Source organism: Lepidochelys olivacea (genome assembly GCF_965140295.1).
Source record: "Lepidochelys olivacea isolate rLepOli2 genome assembly, chromosome: 16".
NCBI lineage: Eukaryota > Metazoa > Chordata > Testudines > Cheloniidae > Lepidochelys > Lepidochelys olivacea.
Window position 1 is genome coordinate 16853318 of NC_140426.1, and position 20071 is coordinate 16873388.

General features: G+C 51.9%; 1 protein-coding gene across 2 annotated transcripts in view; it reads left to right on the forward strand.

Moving 5' to 3' along the window:
- The window catches only part of ASS1 (argininosuccinate synthase 1), a 77824-nt gene that overhangs the window by 30361 nt on the left and 27392 nt on the right, over positions 1-20071 (forward strand). For both annotated transcript variants that reach the window (XM_084650234.1, XM_084650235.1), the window contains exons 8-12: positions 1120-1190; positions 2326-2356; positions 10318-10408; positions 13827-13911; positions 17811-17875. In XM_084650234.1, coding sequence (XP_084506360.1) covers positions 1120-1190; positions 2326-2356; positions 10318-10408; positions 13827-13911; positions 17811-17875 — 343 coding nt within the window. The remainder of the gene's footprint in view (positions 1-1119; positions 1191-2325; positions 2357-10317; positions 10409-13826; positions 13912-17810; positions 17876-20071) is intronic.

Here is a 20071-nt window from a genome sequence, read left to right on the forward strand (position 1 = left end):
GGCAAGTGAATGGTGTCAGGGTCCTGCTGGGGGCAGGGCTCAGGCAGGCCGAGGTCCGTGCCAGAGGTCAGGACTGGTGTCGGGGTTCCGGGCCCAGAGCGAGGGTCGGAAGCCGAGTGGGAGCTGAAGGATGCTGGGAGTTCAGGAGCAGGGAAGCACGCTCCGTCATGGCGGCTCACTGGGGATCCCCGCCGTGGCCTGGACCCTTCCAGGTACACCCAGAGGGCATATACGGGGGCAGGAGACAATCAGAAGCCTCCCAGGTGGCTGCCAATAGGATCTCTCAGGCGGGACTTCCTGCAGAGTGTGTCTGCTGCAGGTTGCGGGGAGCGGCCAGGTCACGGCTGCCACCAAGCGGCACATGGCAGTGTCCACTGCCTGATGGTTCTGCTGACCTGGGTGCGACTCCTGCCAATCTTTAGCAATGGGAGGGTAGCTGGGGCTCTCTGCATGCGTGTGCCCAGGTGAGCGAGCCATTTTAGAGGGGATGAGCAGCCTCATTGACTTAGAACAAAGGAGGGATGTCTCTGACTTCTCCATTCGTTTGGCTTCCCTCTGCGGGTAAAAGATGTTGCCTTAGGGCTGAATGGAGCGATGGCGCTGCAAAGCCTGCGTGCTAGCCGTTAACCCGAAGTCTCTGCTCACGTCGTGGGTTGAGGGTGCTTCGGGGCAAGGAACCAGTCTTTCTGCCCTGTGAAGTGCCATGCATGGATATGGCATGGTATCAGTAGTACAAAGAACACAGGTGTGCAAGATCTGCCAGTCCCTCGGTGTGTGAGTGAATGTGGTTCTGAATGTGGCCCCAGGAATGCAGTGCTCGTGTTCACTTCATGCTGCCTTTCCAGGTGGGCAGTAGCTTGGATCTCCTGGAACCTGCTTTGGCGAGAGATGGCGATTGGCCTTGCCAGTGGGGTTGTGCCCTAGTCTCTTGGAAAAGCTCCAGGGGATTTTTAATTGACACTGTTGCCAGGTCCCCCATTTACTTGCCCGTGTCTTGATGGTAACAGCAGCACTGGGTGATGCGCAGGGTTTTCAGACCCATGCCCTGGGCAGTAATGAACCAGTCTGCCTTTCTCACCCAGCTGGAGTTCTGAGCCTGTTTTCCCTTCTCTCCCACAGAAACATGGCATCCCGGTTCCGGTCACTCCCAAGAGCCCCTGGAGCATGGACGAAAACCTCATGCACATCAGGTGAGCCCGGGCGGATGAAGGAACTTCCCAAGGGTGAGGTGTGATCAGCACACTGGCCTGATTCTCTGTCCTGTGCCTTGTGCAGTAATTTCAAAGCAGGGCAATGGAGCATCGGGCCCAGCATCTTAGGTATCAGACAAGGGCTGTCTTCCCCGGGTGCGCTGGGTTCTGACCCAAAGCTGGTCTGTGAAAGCTTCAACCCCTTCTCTGTGGAGCTCAGCATCTCTCCCAATGCCCCATTTCCCAAGTAGAGAACGGCCGTTACTTTGCTTGTCTTCCACACCTGGAGTGCCGTCAGTGGTAAGAGCCCTCTGATGAAGAACCCCCTTGACACGTACTTTCCTCCAAGTGCATAATTTCCCTGCATTACAGACAGACAGACACACACACACACACACTACTCAGCATCCCTGTTTGTGTTCATAAGGATTAGTAATAGGAGGGACAGAGACTCCTCCACCGCCTAGCCCTTCACCGGTGAAGCTGCTCCTCTGTCTAGGTTCTGCGGGTGCCCATTGCTAGTCTCTGAGCAGCTCTCTGTAGAGCTGGTCCTTGTGAGTCTCCCCTGGTGTAAGGTTGCGACCTCTTCCCTCTGACGTTCTCCTTGCAATCTTGCATGAGCGATGGCGAATGAGCATGTCTTGGTCTCAACTAGTCCCAGCTGGAGAGGATCATGGGGACGTAGTAAGAAACTTTCCCTGGGAGACAGGTTACTCCATAACTACCCACTGCAGGGTTTCTTGCATCTTCCCCCAAAGCAGCTGGTACTGGCCACATAAGAACAGCCTTACTGGGTCAGACCAAAGGTCCATCTAGCCCAATGTCCTGTCTTCCGACAGTGGCTAATGCCAGGTGCCCCAGAGGGAATGAACAGAACAGGTAATCATCAAGTGACCCATCCCCTGTCTCCCATTCCCAGCTTCTGGCAAACAGATGCTAGGGACACACTTCTGGAGGTAGGATACTGGACTAGATGGACCCAGGTCTGATGCAGTCTGGCAGTTGGTATTCTCAACCCTATGGTCCCCGTGCTACTCTGTGAGATCTTCCTGACTTTGCTGGGTTTGCATGGGCAGATCTTGGCCCTATCTGTAGATTTTGTTAATTTCTTTATCTCTCTCTCTCCCCTCTGAAGCTACGAGGCCGGGATCCTGGAGAACCCCAAGGTAATCGATCATCTCCTTTACGTCTCTTGTCTTACATGGCAGTGACTAGGGCCGAGGGCGTGTGATGTATTTGCAGCCTAATTTGAAATTTCACGGCAGGCCGTGTGTGGCGGGGAGGCCAAGCCCTGCCATTCTCCTCCCCCACCCCCACCCCCGCCTTCTCCCTGCTGGTACATTAATTGCTGCTGGGATGAATAGGGGAAGGAGCTGTTTCAGGGTGACACTGAAGGAGAAAATGTCATTGGGAAACAATGAAGAAGCAATTAGCCAGATGAGGCACTTGACTGAGGGAAGAGGGCGCAGGGCTGGGTGCTGAATGCACCCCAGCTTCCAGAGTGCCGCTCTTGTCCCCATCTGGTGCTAGAGAGGGGAGGTGGGGGTGGCAGGTGCAACCTCAGACTGTTGGAGCGGTTTTGGTCATTCCCCTGCCCATGTGCCACTCAGGAGCCACGTCCCCTCCAGCGTGGCCCAGTTCCGTAGCCCGGGCATGCCTCTTGCTCGCTTGTCTCTGTTGTGAAGCGAAGGGTTAAGAGCCCCCTGGAGGGATTCCTCTCCAGGGGAGGAGTGGGAGCTCTGTAGCGGGATTAGAAAATCCCTTTGTGTGGGGATGTTGCATGGGTACCTTCTCCGGGGCTCAGATCACCTTGGGGAGCTGCTGCTCAGAGGCTGTCCAGCTGAGAATAGCCCGAGAGAGCCCTGGCTGGGAGTGCCCTGCAGAGGCAGAGAAGGGGCTCTCCTCCTTGGCTGTTGCTGTTTGTGAACCTGGCTTTGCATGCCAGGGGGTGAGGGGAGAGAGCAGCCAGGTGCTGTGGGACAGAGGGAGATGTTAGGCACAGCTTGTGCAGTGGGTCCCTGGCAGGGTTGAGAGTGCGGGATGTGTGGGGAGGAGATCTGCAGACTAGTACTGCTGTATCGGCCTGGAGTGAGGCTGGGCTGTCTGGGGAGGGATGAGAGAATAGAGCAGGGCAGTGGCTGGAGCCTAGCTCCTGATGTGGAGTCATGGGCCGTTGGAGGCTGCAGGACAGCCTGCAGGAGGAAACGCCCATCCAGGATGGAAAGTGGTTCTTCCATCCAGAGGAGCCTGGATCCCAGACTCCTCTCTCCCTGTCAGCAAGGATTCTTCTCCCTTATTGCTATCTCAAAGCTGGGCTTTGCATTGGAGCCAGCTGGGGACAGGCTGGGTGCAGTGGAGGAATGGTGGGGAGAACATTCCCTGCACCACCCGGGCTGCAGATTCTTCTGCCAGTCGAGGGGCCTGGTCCTGTGAGGCGTTAGCCCCTGGGGAGCTCTCGGGGTAGGGAAGGGCCTCCAGGCACCAGGCGAATGTGCTGGTCTGGGTTCGTGTTTCCCTGATGTTTATGGGCCAAGGCTCCATAGTTGCTTGGCCAGGGGGAGCTCCCAGGCAGTTGCTGAACCCCCACAAATTGTGGCTTCCCCAGTCGGAAAGGGATGCCGATCTCAGCCTCCCTAATGCAGCCTCCTCGTGACTTCTGCACAGAATGTTGACGTCCCCTCTAAAGAGCCAATCCCAGCCTCCTACCCACTCAGGTGGGGGAATCCCCTCGCCCCACTTTCCAGCCACTGGTCCCTACATTAACTGACTCTCATCCCCTGAGGCCCTGTGCCCTGGGTGAGCGGACAGCCCTCCCCGCCCAGCCCAGAGGCTTTCCTTGTTCTGGTGCAGCGCCTGTCACCCAGGTAAGCATGGCTCCTGCTCTGACTGTTCTAATAGGGCTTGCTGGGTGCTGTGTTTCCAGTTCATGCTGCACGGGCCTTGCCACACTTAGAGAACTACTTAAACTATCCATCAGCACCAATTAGACAAGCAGTGGGGGGAGGGGGGAGGATGAAGAGAGAGAGATGCAAAGGAATCCTCCTCGCACCCGTGGTGCACTCATGGCCACGTAGCTTGTGACCAGGCTGGTGCGTCCACTCGCGAGGCAGTGGGGTCAGAGGGAATAGCCCCGGGGAAGAGGGAGTCTCCAGTTTTGGACACAGAGATGGTGATGGCTGTGTGGGCTTACGGGGCTGACAGCGACTTAAATCTGGAGCCCGTCACCACTAGGTTGTGGGCTTCCATCTAGCCCAGGCCAGTCGTGATTATTCCCATCGGCGGCATCTGTTCAGGGGCCTGTGTGAAATGAGCTTGCAAGGTCTCGCTCTAGCTTCTAGCAGATCGGTGTGTGTGTCGCATAAACCACTGCCTCAGAGGGCACCCAATGGGCATCTGCGTTAGCAGCCTCAGACCCGGGTGTGAATGGGCCGAGGGGACTGAAGTCCCCTCTTGCCCCAGATGAGGTCTTTCCAGGTCAGGCTCTGAGGCACCAAGGGGAAGGATGCCCTGGGCTGTACCTTTTCTCAGGGGGTGAACGGAGGGCCTCGCTCCCCAAGACCCCCACCTTGCGACTTTGCCAGTGCACTCCCAGTCCTGTTCTGTAGCAAGTCTTGCTGTTCCAGCCTCTGGGCCCTTCCCTCCCAGATCTGCCAGTGCATCTCGCACCTGGCCTGCAGCTCCCGGGGCCTGGGACCTTGTGACTGTCACTGTACCTCCGTCCCCTTCCATTCCAGCACTGAGCCACTCCAGACTGGAGGCTGAGACCACACCAAGCCCTGCTGTGCTCCCGTGCTGAGCCCAGCTGTCTACGCGGGACCAGCCTGAGGCCATCCCACTTGTGTCACTTGTGACCAAAGCCAGACCAGAAAACTCAGTTTTCTAGTTTAGCACAGTCAGGGAATAAAGGCATTTGCCTTTCTACCTTAACCCTTTCCCAGGTCCCCTTTTAACCTCTTGGGCACCAGCCATTTCCAGCAACGGAATTCACAAGGAGACACTTGCAAGGGATTAAACTTCAGCACAGTCTCTTCCCCTTTCTGAAGGGGTAGTGACTTCACTGGCCTTCACCTCTGTCCCAACCCGCTTCCTGAGCCCAGGAAGAAAACCTGGGGCCTGGGGCAAAGAGCTAATTGCTGTGGAGAAGGCCTTCGAAGAAAAGAGGGGTGCCACACCACTGCGAGGCTCCCCCCCCCCCAACCTCTCAGACCTGCCAAATGGAGGGATTTGAAAGCAGATGGTTGAGCTATTTTCTGCCTCTGTGAGGCCCGATTGAAGGGCAATGAGGCAGCTAATGTGGAGAAAGATAGAAATTTACTTGCTTTAACTTCATATGGCACTCTGAAAGAGTTCATTCAGTCCCAAGCACAACAATATCCGCCGGATGAATAAACCATTTGCGGCATCGATAGCTCTACATCATGGGTTAGTTCATGGACCATTTGCTTCCAATTTCTTCTCTTCTTGCCCCGTTTTTCTTGCTTCTTTCTTCTCCCCCCCCCTTCATACACACACTCTTCCTTTCTCTCTCTCTCTCCCTCTCTCTCCCCCCCTTTAAAGATGACATTGCAGGACTAGCCCCCCTGCGGGGATGGATAAATAGAAGGCATTGATACACTGCAACAAACTATTTGTCATTTGAACTGTGCTTTTAGGAGAGAGAATAAAAAGAAGGCAGCCGCGCACGGTAATGATGGAATGCAAGCCAAATGTCACTTTTATTTCTATTTAGTTATTTTATTTAATAGGGGTTTCCATAGTTGGCTCAGAAAATTGGAAACTATATGACTTTGACTTCCAATGTTTAGTAAAGAGATTTTAATACTTTTCTTCCTCCCTCCCGCTCCTGTCTTTCCTTTTGAACTCAAAGTTTTTCATCATCTCGAACGGGTTGGTCTAGTTAATAAGTATGATCACGGCTAGAAAAGGCCAGACGATGTAAGATTGAAATCTGCGGCCCGTGTAATCTGTGGGGGGGGGGGGCTGGGGGGGGTGCATGCATATATCTTGTTTAAATAAAGAAAAAGAGGCATGAAAATCCAAGACAGTTTTTGGTAAAATATCTCTCTCTATATATATATATTTAAAAATAAGTGCGTTGCTTTCTGTCTTGTTTTAAAGAAAACACAATGTCTGTTCCCTTTGAGGATTGTTCATATGTGTGTGTGTGTCGTACATGTGCCAGATCTTCAGCTGATGTAAATCAGCAAAGTGCCCCTGACTTTGGTGGCTCTATGCCAGTTTTAAACCAGCTGAGCATCTGGCTTCTGTGTGCCCATAGTTAGCTGGGGGTGTAAATAGGCACAACTCCTTTGAAGAGGATGAAGTTACACGCATTTACACCAGCAGAGAACGTCCCACAATAGTTAAACTAGAAGGCCTCAAGGTTGTGATGTATTGAGCGCCCTTGGTTCGCAGCAGTTAAAAGTACTCTGTGCCTCTCAGCACCGGGGTTTCCCATACAGCTGGGCAAGTCACTGTAAAGATGGCAATTTTCTTCTTTCCCAGCATGCGCCAGCTACACGAGACCCTGTGCTCCTCCTGGTGCAGTCAGCCGTTGCCCCTGCACTCCACAGATTCCCGTTTAGTCGGATCTGTCCTCCGGGATAATGGATCGCGTAGGGCTTGAGCCAGAGCCGTGAGTTGGGTGTTGGATTTGGCCTCTTGTGAGGGTGAGTCATGCTAGTGACTGGCACTCTGAGATACTCCATCATGCCGAACAAAGTCAGCTGGTGGCTTGTTGGCTGTCCCTTGAAACAGGTCTGTGGGATGGAGGTGGGAACTGTGGAGAGGCCTCCTCATGGAAGGCTTGTCTACACGGACAGATTAACCAACATACTTATACCATGTTGTGTTGGGGAAATCCTGCACTCCTTTGCCCGCGGTACCAGTGGCCATATGGGGTAGCACCAGTGCACATTGACTGTGCAGTGTGGTACGGGTAAAGAAGCCAAGATTGTAATGCAGGAGACAATGCGGCTGCATAGACCAACTGATGTATGTGAGATGAGCCTAATCCCCTTAACGTGGCTCTTTCAGGGACTCTATTTGCCATCTGAACAGTCTCCCAGCTGCACGTACTGAATGGATGAAACGTGTGTTGAAACTCCAGGCAGAACTTTGTCCTCTCGATTGGCACGAATGGGGCAGGGGTTGAGTTTCATGATGTAACCTTTGTGTCAGCACATTGAGTGGTGGGAGGAAAGCTTCCGCCAGAACTTGAGAGAGAGGGACAGAGACAAAACTTGCCTGTGTTCTTCTGACATTTCTGCTTTGCCTTGTGGGGTTAGAGAGAGAGGTGCAGAGAAAAGACATGCAGGGAACTGGAGTGAATGGAGAACGCTGTGAAAATAAACTGGGACTGGTGGCAAGCTCTTCTGATTTTAAAAAAAAAAAATTTTAAGGGGGAGGGAGTTAGAATTAAATGGAAATTTGTGTCAAAAAGTTAATTTTTCTCCCCAAAAATCTTTAGATGGAATAAACTCAAAACAAAACAAATTTTCATTTCCCATGGAAATGTTTCATTTCCCTTCACCCCCCCCCCACCCCCAATGTGGGTTTGTTTGGGGGTTTTCCAACTTTTCCCTTTTTTAAAAAAAACTCCCAACCCCCATTTTTTCCCTCAGTGAGACTCAAGTAAAAAGGGAGAAAAGTTTATTTTTAAAAAAGCCAGATCCCCCTGTTCCTCCCCCATCCCTAGATCAATGTATGAAACAGCTTTTAAGGATCTGATCCTCCAATGCACTGAGCATCCTCAATTCCCCTTAAAGTGCTGCTTGGAGTCTGGCTGGACAGAGCCTTTAGGAAGGACGATCTGGGGATTAAAGCACTGGGCAGGGAATTGGGAGACTCTGGTTTTGTTCCTGTCTTTACCTCTGATTTGCCATGCGCCCTTTGGCAAATCGCTTGCCTCTCTGTGCCTCAGTTTCCCCATTTGTACAATAATAATACTCCCCAATCCCACAGGGGTTTAATTAGTTTAACATTTGTAAACCATGTTGAGATTCTCCGAGATGGTAGTAAGAGAGCTCTGAGGGTTGATATGTACCTAACTGCAACCCTGACAGTTAACAGGTGCATAAGTTCCATTCAAACTAAGTCACATTTAAAACAACAACAAAATAAATCTTAGGAGGAAGCTATTGCTGTGTCCCCCATGCAAGGGGCTCTCATTCAAATGGCTGGCTGCTTTGAGAGAATGTGTCTGTTATGACAAGTGGAGGATGCCACCAAACGGCACTTCATTAGCCCCCGAAAAAGAAAAAGTCCGGGGGGCATGTCAATGGCATGATTCTCCAGGCGGCCTGTAACTTCAGACACAAGATGAGCCCAGCTATCCTGAGATGAAGAGCTGTCTAGAGTGGGCAGTACAAGGCAGAAGACCCCAAGGGCTGTCCCTGAAATAGGAAAACCTCCCTTTGGTTGTCACAGGAAAAGCAGTGTTAGGAAGTTGTGACAAGCCTGGGCATAGAAGGATTCGAGACCAACATTTTCAAAGTGGGGTGCCTAAAGTTTGGCATCTAAATCCATATTTAGGAACCTAAATCAGTAGCCTGAGTTGATAATGGGAGCTGCTGAGTGCTCAGAATTTGAAGTCAATAGGAGCTGTGGGTGCTCAGCACCTCGGAAAATCAGGGCCAGTTTTTAGTGGGGTGTCTGTCACTAGGCACGTGAGTTTGCAAATGGTCTGAAAGCATTTCAGGGCCATTACATCCAGTCCTGTTCGGGGGGGGGGGGGGTGACGAGTGCAGGAGGGAGGCACAAAATTGCAAAGCTTAAAAGAGGCAGCTACATTCACATTCCAGGAGGGGAGAGAGTCTCCTCCCCCCCCCGCCCCCCACCTTTTCTGGTACGTGCTTCAAATGTGGCAATTCATTGGAGTCACCCGAGTCCTGAGCCATAAACTAATTGAGAGAGCCATTTCCACTGGGCCAGCTTGAAAAGAGAGAAGATGCCTCTTTACTATAAATCTGGAAAAAATATACATAAAGGTTGATGTGTTTTGAAATGGGTTTTTGCTTTGTTCCTCTATTTTCCCTCTGGGCATATTAACCTCGGGGACACTGTAAAAAAGCACATGCAGCAGGAGCACCTGCTGGGGTCAGGGCTAGTCATTATTTTTTTCGGTCAGTGCAGCATAAACCCCAATTCTCCGCCTCTGCGTCGCTCTCTGGAAGTGTGCGCTCTGCCGCTCGCTCTCTGCCAAAGTCCCACTTTTTCCTGCCTGACTTGTTCCTCCACAGCTATTCCATCTCCAGCTGTGCGGGCGTCAAAGAAAAAGATGAGATCAAGTTGAGGGGAAAAATTGTCTGATTTCTCTAGCCCTTTGTTCCCAGACCCCTAGTAAGCTCCGGCACTCTCCTTTGTGACGACATCAAAACTCTGTGCTAGGCAGGATTTGCTGCCCGTGATAACCCAGGCTTCCGCTTTTGAGATGGTGTTGGTGAGCGCCCCTGGACTTACGTACAAATAAGCACCAGGAGGGAGCTGAAGTGAAGAGCCCTGGGCGGGGGGGATCCAGATGTTCCATCCAAACTAGTTGCATTGGCCTTCTCTCTCATCTTCTTTGTAGCCACCAAAGGCCTAGCTGGCTGTAGGTTGGTAAGCCAGGGACGAGGAATGAGTTGCGGTCCCAGTGAGAGGTCATCATTTTCACGGGAGCCGGAAGACAGCTATGAAAGCATGGCTGCCCAGAGTTGGGTAAGAGGCGAGCCTAGAACAGGGAGAGAGAAGTGAAACCCTGAGTGGGTCATCTACTGCAGGGATCAAATCTGGGACCTCTGGTTCTTAAAACATTAAGCCTCTCCTGCCTGAGCTAAGGGACCCAACTCTGTGAGCCGTGCCTGTTGAAGATTCCCCAGCCTCTGTCTGTAGCTCAGTCATGCTAAAGTGGGACAGTGCTACCTAGATTGGGTGTGAGTTACACATGGGATGAGAGAGATTGTGGAGATGGAGAGAGGACTGACGGAGGAAGTCAGGGGTGTCTGGATGACGTTAAACCCTGAGTATAAGCAGGGGGTTTCAGGGGCACGGTACATTCACAGTGTGTCATCTGGGAGCGCGAAGCGCTGCATTCGGGCATGCACAGTTATAGCTGGCAGTAGCTCTCACCTTCCCCTCTTCCCTTCAGAATCAGGCACCTCCTGGCCTCTACACCAAGACCAAAGATCCTGCCACCTCTCCAGATACTCCAGACATCCTAGAGATTGAATTCCGGAAGGGTAAGTGCTTTGGGTTCCTAGTTTTATTTTCCAGATTACCTCTTTTGGGGCCGGAGTTTGGTCCCTCCTTCCCCTCAAAGTCCTTGTGGTGGGGATTAGCCATGGACTTCAACAAGACCAAGATTTGGGCTTTTTGTCTTTCATTGGATGTGGGATATTTTGAACAAGGAAGTATAGGAGAATTTGGATCCAGGCTGTTTTTAGCTAGAAGGGGGCATAAGTTTCCAGGCCTGGCTATGGAGCTGAATCCAAACTTCCACCCCCATCTCTGCTCATGCCCCTTTCTGGGTAGTGAGACGGTCCAGTGGTCTCACCCTGATCGCTTTTGGTCATAGGATACCTCTCCTGACTTCCATCTTACTTGGCTTGGTGCAGCTCTCCATACTAATGGCTGCTGGCTTGCTGGAGTGCCTCATGCCAGCATGTAAGCAGCTGCCTGAGCGCAGAGATGGGCCTGCCTGCTCCTCTATGTGCCGGGGCAGCACGTAGGTGTGAGGTTAGCGACACGTCCCCATATGGGTGTGTGCCGAACCATGGCAGATGTGGGTGTGCATATGTGCTCCTCTGCCCCGGGAAATGAGCCTGCATATGCGTGGCTGAGATGTCCGTCCGTTCTGACACCTACAGCACAGAGACACCGAGCACGGTTTGAAGCAAGAGAAGGAAAACCTGCAAGTACTTCGATCTCCGCTCTCTCCTCAGCAATGTCCACCCGACTCCCACTGGGATCTGGGCTGGGAGTCGAGGACGGAATGTGCCCTGGGAGGTCTCTCCTCAAACTCCCATGGAGTCGCTCCAGACAGAAACACGAGCGGAGTGTGCTTTGCTGCCAAAGGCCATGGGTGCATGCTGGGTGCCCCAATGTCCGTAGGCTGATGCATTCCTGAGGCCACAGCGCGATGCATAAGCACAGGGGCATGGTGTCTTATACAGGGCAGTTGTGTGTGGAGAGAGAAGCAAGTGGGCTCTGACCAAAGAAATCTGATGAGGTTCAATAAGGATAAGTGCAGGGTCCTGCACTTAGGACGGAAGAATCCAATGCACCGCTACAGACTAGGGACCGAATGGCTAGGCAGCAGTTCTGCGGAAAAGGACCTAGGGGTGACAGTGGACGAGAAGCTGGATATGAGTCAGCAGTGTGCCCTTGTTGCCAAGAAGGCCAATGGCATTTTGGGATGTATAAGTAGGGGCATAGCGAGCAGATCGAGGGACGTGATCGTTCCCCTCTATTCGACATTGGTGAGGCCTCATCTGGAGTACTGTGTCCAGTTTTGGGCCCCACACTTCAAGAAGGATGTGGATAAATTGGAGAGAGTCCAGCGAAGGGCAACAAAAATGATTAGGGGACTGGAACACATGAGTTATGAGGAGAGGCTGAGGGAGCTGGGATTGTTTAGCCTGCAGAAGAGAAGAATGAGGGGGGATTTGATAGCTGCTTTCAACTACCTGAAAGGGGGTTCCAAAGAGGATGGCTCTAGACTGTTCTCAATGGTAGCAGATGACAGAACGAGGAGTAATGGTCTCAAGTTGCAGTGGGGGAGGTTTAGATTGGATATTAGGAAAAACTTTTTCACTAAGAGGGTGGTGAAACACTGGAATGCGTTACCTAGGGAGGTGGTAGAATCTCCTTCCTTAGAGGTTTTTAAGGTCAGGCTTGACAAAGCCCTGGCTGGGATGATTTAACTGGGAATTGGTCCTGCTTTGAGCAGGGGGTTGGACTAGATGACCTTCTGGGGTCCCTTCCAACCCTGATATTCTATGATTCTATGATTCTATACAGGAAGGGGGTATTGCCCAGGGGCCTGAGAATCAGGATGCTGGGTTCTCTTTCTGCTCCTCCCACCGCCTCACCATGTGGATTGTAGGCTCGTGCCTTCCCCTCTCTGTGATTTGAAAGAGGGATGAGAAGATGCGGGCGAGGTTTGTCACAGCCCTTGCTCAGAGAGCCTCCAACACGGGTAGCTGGAGAAGGTACAAAGTCTTCTCACAGAACGAGGCCAGCAGAGCACGCAACTCGGTGGGGAACATCTCACGTTCTCATCGTCTCAGGCTCTTAGGAGATGGTGGGGGACCCTTCTCAGGCCAGTATGTCTGCGTGCAGCCCCCCTGCAGACAGGCCGGAGAGTCCTGCTCCATTTTAATGATCCTCCCCGAGCATTAGGAATCCCTCCCTTGCAGCCCTCCCCTCCTGCCAGCTCCCCATTCAGCTGCTAGTTAATTTATTTGAAGTTTTAATCTAATTATTAACTATTTTAAAGGCTAAGCAGCTTTCTCCAACAACAGGGCTGACAACTGGCAGCTCTCCGTTGGGTGGACTGCATCCAATACCCCGGCGCAAGACGATAATGGAAAGGGGGGGCAAGGGAAGGGTGTGCGGGGAGGGCTGAGTGAGAAGGGGCTTAAGGTTCATTATTGCTGAGACTTACATTTAATAGCAATTTACAACCGAGTTTATAAACCCCTGGAAAATCGGGGGTTTAGAATGGGGAAAGCTGACAGGGCCGTTCACTCGACAGCGGCTCTCGCGGGCGCCTTCGTAATAAAGACTAGAAAGGAAGCCATTGAGGCCTGATTGGCAACTGATAGTGCGCTAAATGGTAATGAGAAGGGCAGATGGAGGGGAGATTAGCCTCCGACTCTCAAGAGCTTTCCTTTGTGGGCCCTGCAGCCCCCTTGTCAGCTTCCTAATACATTTATTGCTCATTTCACACTGCTGAAGAAACTGCCTCTTTCTATTCAGAGGTCCCCCCCACCCCCCACCCAGCGCCTTTAAAAAAAAAAAGTGTAATAATTAATTCATGGAGCCCTCGGCCCTTACCGCGGCCTGCCAGGGACTGGCCTGAGATGGGCTCCCAGTCACTCCTGTCAGGCGGATCACTGGAAGCATGTGTTGCAGTTGTCTGCAGAACAGACACTCTAGAGGGGGTGTGTGTGTACGTGTGTGTGTGTGTACACCCACACCTCCATCACTCCTCCCCCCCAACCCACACACATCCACACACACACACACAAACCCCTTTCTTTGGCTGTTGGGTCGTTTGTCAGGCCCTGCCTCAGCGGCTGGTGGGACAGAAGGTGCTGTGGCATAAGACAATGGCAGAGCGTGAAATTCAATTAGTTAAGGGCCTGGTTGCAATTTCACGGCCCTAAAAAAAGAGGGAGGACAGAAGCCGGGGGGGGAGAGGGGGGCATTTTATGGCCTTTTTTTATTTATTTCTCTTTTCTCCTGAGGGCTTTCCCCCCTGAGTGCGGCGGCTTGGACATGCCTTTTTAAGAAGTTATTTAGAGTTCATATCTGTCACATCTATTTAACGTACTCTGGGTGATGTTAAGAGGTGTTCTTGACGTTAAAAAGCTGATTCAGCTCCCTCTCCCACCCACCCCCATCCCCTCTCTGCATCTCTCGCTTGCTCTGCAGGTGTCCCGGTGAAGGTCACAAACACCAAAGATGGGGCAACTCGCCAGTCCTCCCTGGAGCTGTTTGTTTACCTGAATGAAATTGCGTAAGTGTCGTATGCTCGTGCAATCTCTTGCACTCTCATCTTCGGGGAAGAGTGCCCATTGACGTGGGTGCACACGCTCAGAGGGCTTTGCAAGGACACCCACCCACCTCATAGGCTCGGATCTGGGCAAGGCATCTAAAGCAGCACTTGTCGTCCTGCAAGATGTACCAGAGATTGATAATGGGATACATAGTAGAGCGATCCAACAAATAACACATGGTGTGCACGTTTTTGGGCCAGTTGTGGGCTATTCTAGGTTCTGATTGTTTACACAAAGAACAGAGTTTATATAAGTTCACCGAGAAGGGAGCTAGGGTTGCCAGTGTCCGGTTTTCGGGCCATTAAAAGTCTGGTCAGCAGCACAGCGGGACTAAGGCAGGCTCCTTGACTGTCCTGGCGCCCCGCAGCTCTTGGAAGTGGCCGGCATGTCCTTGCGGCCCCTAGGTGCAGGGGCGATCAGGGAAGCTCCATGTGTTGTCCCAGCACCAGCTGCAGGGGTGGCACCTGCGGGTGCGGGTAGCGTGCACCGTGCAGAGCCGCCTGGCCATGCCTCCACCTAGGGGCCAGACATGACGGCCACTTCTGGGAGCAGCGTGGAGCCAGGGCAGGCAGGGAGCCTGCCTTAGCCCCTCTCCAGCGCCAACCGGGAGCCACCTGAGGTAAGCACCACCTGGCCAGAGCCCGCACCCCAAAACCCTGCCTGCACCCCAACCCTCTGCTCTTAGTCAGAACCCCCTCTCACGCCCTAACTCCCTCCTGGATCCTGCACCCCTTCCTCCACTCCAACCCTCTGTCCCAGCCTGGAGCCCCCTCCTGCACCCTGAACCCCTAATTTCTGGCTCCCCCCAGAGCCCTCACCCCCTCCCGCACCCCAGCCTCCTATCTCAGCCCTGAGCCCCCTCTCACACCCAAACTCCCTCCCGGAGCCCGCACCACTTCCTGCACCCCAACCCTCTGCCCCAGCCTTGAGCCCCTTCCCACACCCTGAAGCCCTCATTTCTGGCCCCATCCCAGAGCCTGCACCCCCAGCTGGAGCCCTCACCCCAACCTCCAGCCCCACCCAGTGAAAGTGAGTGAGGGTTGAGGGGAGAGAGCGCAACAGAGGGAGGGGGGCTGGAGTGAGTGGGGGTAGGCTGAGCCCAGAGCCCAGAATCCTCCCTTCCATGGTAACGCTCAGTTCCCTTGGCGTGTGTTATGACTGGGAAGAACTGGGTTTCTCGTAATTGTGTCAGCACTGGGCCATCAGTCCCTGTGTTCTAGGTCACCCTCCCCAAAGGTCCGATTGCCCCAGTGGCCCCTGGGTAAGTACCTGCCATCCAGCTGGAGTGACTCATAGCTACTCATGTGCTAGGTGCTCAGGACCCCACCCTGTATCTACTGTGTATACGTCATCCCCTTCCCACTTCCTCCCCCCCCCACCAGTTTTTCAGGTAGGTCCCTTCCCTTCAGCCATCCCTGTCCTCCTCGCTCACTGCGAGGGATGATTCTGCTTTTACAGGGCTACTAGAAACAGAAGATTTGGTCACCTGTCTGCCTTCCCTGTCTCTTTTCTGTCTCCCTCCCTTTGTTGGGAAGTGGGTGCTTAGGGTTTCCTTCTCTTACAGATAACTGTGGTGGTGGATTCCCTCCACCACCACCAAGTCCCTGAGACACAGACCCATTCTTCCGGCCCTGGAGAACAGGACCGCGTTCCACCTTAACAGGGCCTCCAGGGCCATTTCTAAACTGAGTGGCCAGGTGATTCTTTCCTCACTTATTCCACTGATGCCAGTAAAGCTGCCTCTGACTGACCCCCACGGGTGTGAGCGGGGAGTTGTCTTTACTGCAGCCCCAGGGTCAGGAATCCAAGCTGTGGTTCAAACTAAGAACCTTTCAGCTGGGCACGATGCTTTCATGTACACCTTGGCAAATGTCCCTATGCCCCTTCCCTCTGGTACCTTCCACACGGCTCTGTGTTCCACCGCTTCTCAAAGGGCTGTGGTCCCGTCTTTGGCTCAGAAGTAGGCAGGCCCCAGGGGAACCATTCATCCATCCCTTTGCCAAGTGCCACACAGACGCCCCGTCCCGCTCCTCCTTTGTGCCCCTGCCTTTATCCCCCTGCAGTTGAATGCGAATGAACTTTTCCATGTACTTCTCTTTTTAAATGTTAATTAAGTGGTTTTAAAATGACTTCACCAAGGGCGAATGCAGCTGCAGCGGCTCCCCCTCGCCCCTTCTCTCGCCCGTGTATTTGTCTCGTGGCCTGCTGGGCCACGTTTACTCGGGGATCTACTGGCCCAAGGGGTAAGCGAGGAGATGAAAGGAGGATTTGCATTGGCAACGAGGCTCGGCTTTGGGGGGGGGCAGGGGGTCTTCCACATTCCCTTCTCTGTCCAAGCTGCAAAAAGGGATATTTTTTGGTGGCGTGGTCGGGGGGCAGGCTCCTGATAATGGATCATATTCCAGCTGTCCCCAGCCTACTGTGAGGCAGCGTGACTGCTGACAGACCCTGTCTGATGGCTTCGCACACATGTACTGGCCTGGCACCTCAAAGGTATTTAGGTGCCTAACTCTCAAGTACCTCAGCACTTTTGTTGAGCCAACATGTGTCCATGGTAGCGCTGGGCTCTGCTCAGTGGGGCAGGGAGGGGAGAGAAATGCCATCACCCACTTTCCTCACCTCTGCTTTGGGCAGGCACCACCAGGCCTGGCGCTCCCCTGAGCCACCTGCCCGTCGTGATGCTGTCTGGTGGTGCACAGCATCCTGATGTGGGGCGCTGTGCAGCAAAGTCCAAGCTAACTCCAAGGCTTCATACCTGCCCCCCTGAGCCATGCTCTCAGGGCCTGGAGGGAGGCTGCGGGAAGAGGGACCATCCCATGAATTTAAAAACGGCTGTTGTAATTTCCCTTTGGTGGCAGAGAAGAAACAGGGCAGTAATGATTAGAAAGGGGTTTCTTTACTGAAGCTGCTGGCAGACAAGAGCCTGGTGGTTCTCTCAGGCTCTCCGGTTCCCAGGCTGACTAACCCAGTCTGTGCTGCTTCCTGTCTCCACGCTGGGTCTGCCTAAGCCCTGGCCTGTGGTAGGCAGCCCTGGTACAGGCTGCTGACTGCAGTCCAGGTGCTGACCCGAACTGTGGGCATGTCGTGGTTAATGGTATATGGTGGCTGAGAGTGTGAGAAACCCCTGAGGAAGCAGAGGGGAAGGCGAGGCTATGGGTGAGGGGGCTGTCCTTTTTCAAGCCCCCTCAGGGGTTAATCTGGAAAGCCTCCAGATTGTCCTTGCAAGCCCTCCTATGTTGGTATCCTCTGCAAATATTGTTAACACATTCTCCACTCCACTATCCAAGTCATCAATGAAAATATTGACTAGTACCAGACCCAGGACTGACCCCTGCTGGACCCCACTAGATATGGCCTACCAATTTGATAGGTAGGCCGTAATGGTTTGACAGCAAACCATTGATAACTACTCTTTGAGCGTGGTCTTTCAACCAGCTGGGCACCTATCTTATAGTGATTTCACCTAGACCACATTTCCCTGCTTTGCTTATGAGAATCTCAGGTGGGACTATGTCAAAAGCCATGCTAAAATCATGATATGTCACATCTTCTGCTTCCTCCTATCCGCTAGGCCAGTAGCCCTGTCTCTGGGGCCAGATCGGAGGGGCTCAGGTATCACAGTGCTGGCCACAGCATAAAAGCCTAACCAGAACTTCCCATAAAGCCAGTAGATTCCCAGTGACCTCAATGGGAGTTGGACTGAGCCCTTCTAGTGCAGAGTGCCAGAAAGGGCTGACTCTTCCCAGCTGGCATCCCGTAAGCTCCTTTCACCGAGCTGCTCAGCTGCTTCCCAGTGGCTTATTCATCCCCTGGCAACATGTGACACCTGTCCCCCCTCTCCTCTCCTTTCTCTCCACAGAGGCAAGCACGGCGTGGGGCGCATTGACATTGTGGAGAATCGGTTCATCGGCATGAAGTCCCGAGGTGAGAGCCCCTTCCCTGTGCAACTTCCTCCCACTCTCCAGCCCCAGGCAGCTCTAAGGACCTCAGTCTCAAAAAAAGAGCTGGCTACTCTCCCCTACCCAGCAGTTCTTGGGCAGAGGGGATTCAGTGTTACCAATTCCCATGATTTTGTCACAAGCTCTCACAATATTTAGTGTTTTCCAAGCCCCAGTTCCTGGAGTCAGGGGATTATGTTAGACTCTTGGCTTTCATTGAAAAATATGAGTTTCTAGCCCTGAAGATTGCAGGGATAATCTTGGGAACATGATCCCCTAAAGGTTAGTAACTCAGAAGGCAAATAAAAAGAACCCAAAATGTTTTTAAAATCTCATGATTTGTAAGCCAATTTCTTAATATTTTAATTAATTAATTAATTTATTTATTTTGGATGGCCTGACTCTTAAACTCTTGGGGTTGTCATTTGTCAATGAGAAACAGCTTAGTTGAAAATCTCAGGGGACAAGAGCTGCCTCCTTCCAAAGTGAATATCAATACAGCTAGTTAGCATCTCCATTTCATCTTCCCCCCTCCCCCTTTTAACTCTCCTTAATATCTATTTATGCACTCCCTTTATTTAAACCTGCTCTAGGTGGCAAGGCAGGAGCTAATATTATGATAGCATTTCACAGCAAAATACAACCCACCTCAGTCTTCCTTCAGATCAAGACAGGAGGGAATTATTGACAAGTGCGTTAGCAAGACCAGCAGCCAAAGGCCCAAACCCCCTGGTTTGATTTTAGTTAGCGCAATTGAATAAAAAAAACCATCAGCCCTCTAAACCTTTGTATGTGATTCTCAGGACACTGAGTCATTTGTCAAGATCTTTTTTTGTTTGTTTTACTTTAAAGAGTCTCCAATGTGCTCCAGTGACCCTTGCAGCATTCAATAATTGCCCTAAACCCCATTTAATCATCATGTATGTTTTCCGCATGTCATTGTTGAGTGATAACCAGCGTGTTTGGGTGTAAACAGGAGATTTCTCCTTTACTGTCAGCCTCCTCCATGCTAGGGCAACAATCCAAGCATTACAATGTTAGACATTGCCGTGATGCTGCAAGCCCCTGCACTATGGCATTGCTGACCATGTAAAACATTTAACATTGTGCTTATTACTCTTCATTATTTGTATTACTATAGCACTTAGGATCTCTACTTATGGACCAGGACCCCATTCTGTGTCCATCTTTCTTTAGCAAAGCATTTAAGTGCATGCTTAACTTTAAGCATGTGCTTAGTCCCTTAGGGTGAGTCTACACTACAAAATTAAGTTGACCTAAGTTACATTGACTTGCAGCCACCGCATTAGTTAAATCACTTTTGCACGTCCACACTACACTTCTTATGTCGGCAGTGTGTGTCCTCACCAGGAGCGCTTGTATTGATGGTATTGTGAGTGTGGGGCACTGTGGGATAGCTACTGAAAGGCAGCCACAGTCAGTGTAAGCAACACAGTGTTTGCTCTGACACTGCATCAACCTAACTACATCAACTTAAGCGCTACGCCTCTCGTGGAGGTGGAGTTAGTAAATCCGTGTCGTGGGCGAGTTACATCAGTGGGAGCAACATTTTAGTGTAGACGCTTACAAAGAGTTAGGTCGACATAAGCTGCCTTACATCAGCCTAACTCTGTAGTGTAGACCAGGCTTAAGTTTATGCCTAGCTTTGCTAAATTAGGCCTGGTTTATACATAGTTTTTGTACTGGTATAATCTCATCAGCTAGGGATATGCATTTCTTCCCCCAATATAGTTATACCAGTAACACCTAACATGGTATAAAGGTGCCTTACCCCTGTAAGCTTATTCCCCTTCCTATTCAGGAATAAGCTCTACCCATCTAGGCTCCTTTATTCTGGTATAACTGCATCCCCACTAGGAGGTTCGTACAGCTTTAACTACACCAGTATAGGTAAAGTCATACAGGATTTGTGAATAGACCATGTTTTAGGGCCGGGATACATGAGAGAGGAAATTGCTGGATTGGGAGGTGAGGGACTGATTGTACGTAGAAAAGGGACCTCGAGGTCATCAAGTCCAGAGCTGAGGCAGCACCACATAAACCTAGACCACATGCTCATCTCTTGGTATCAGCAATGGTATGAAAGGTCTTACATAAAAAATATGTTTACGTTTGTTAAACTTCACAGCCCGTATGATAGCGATCACAGTGGAGTGTGCCA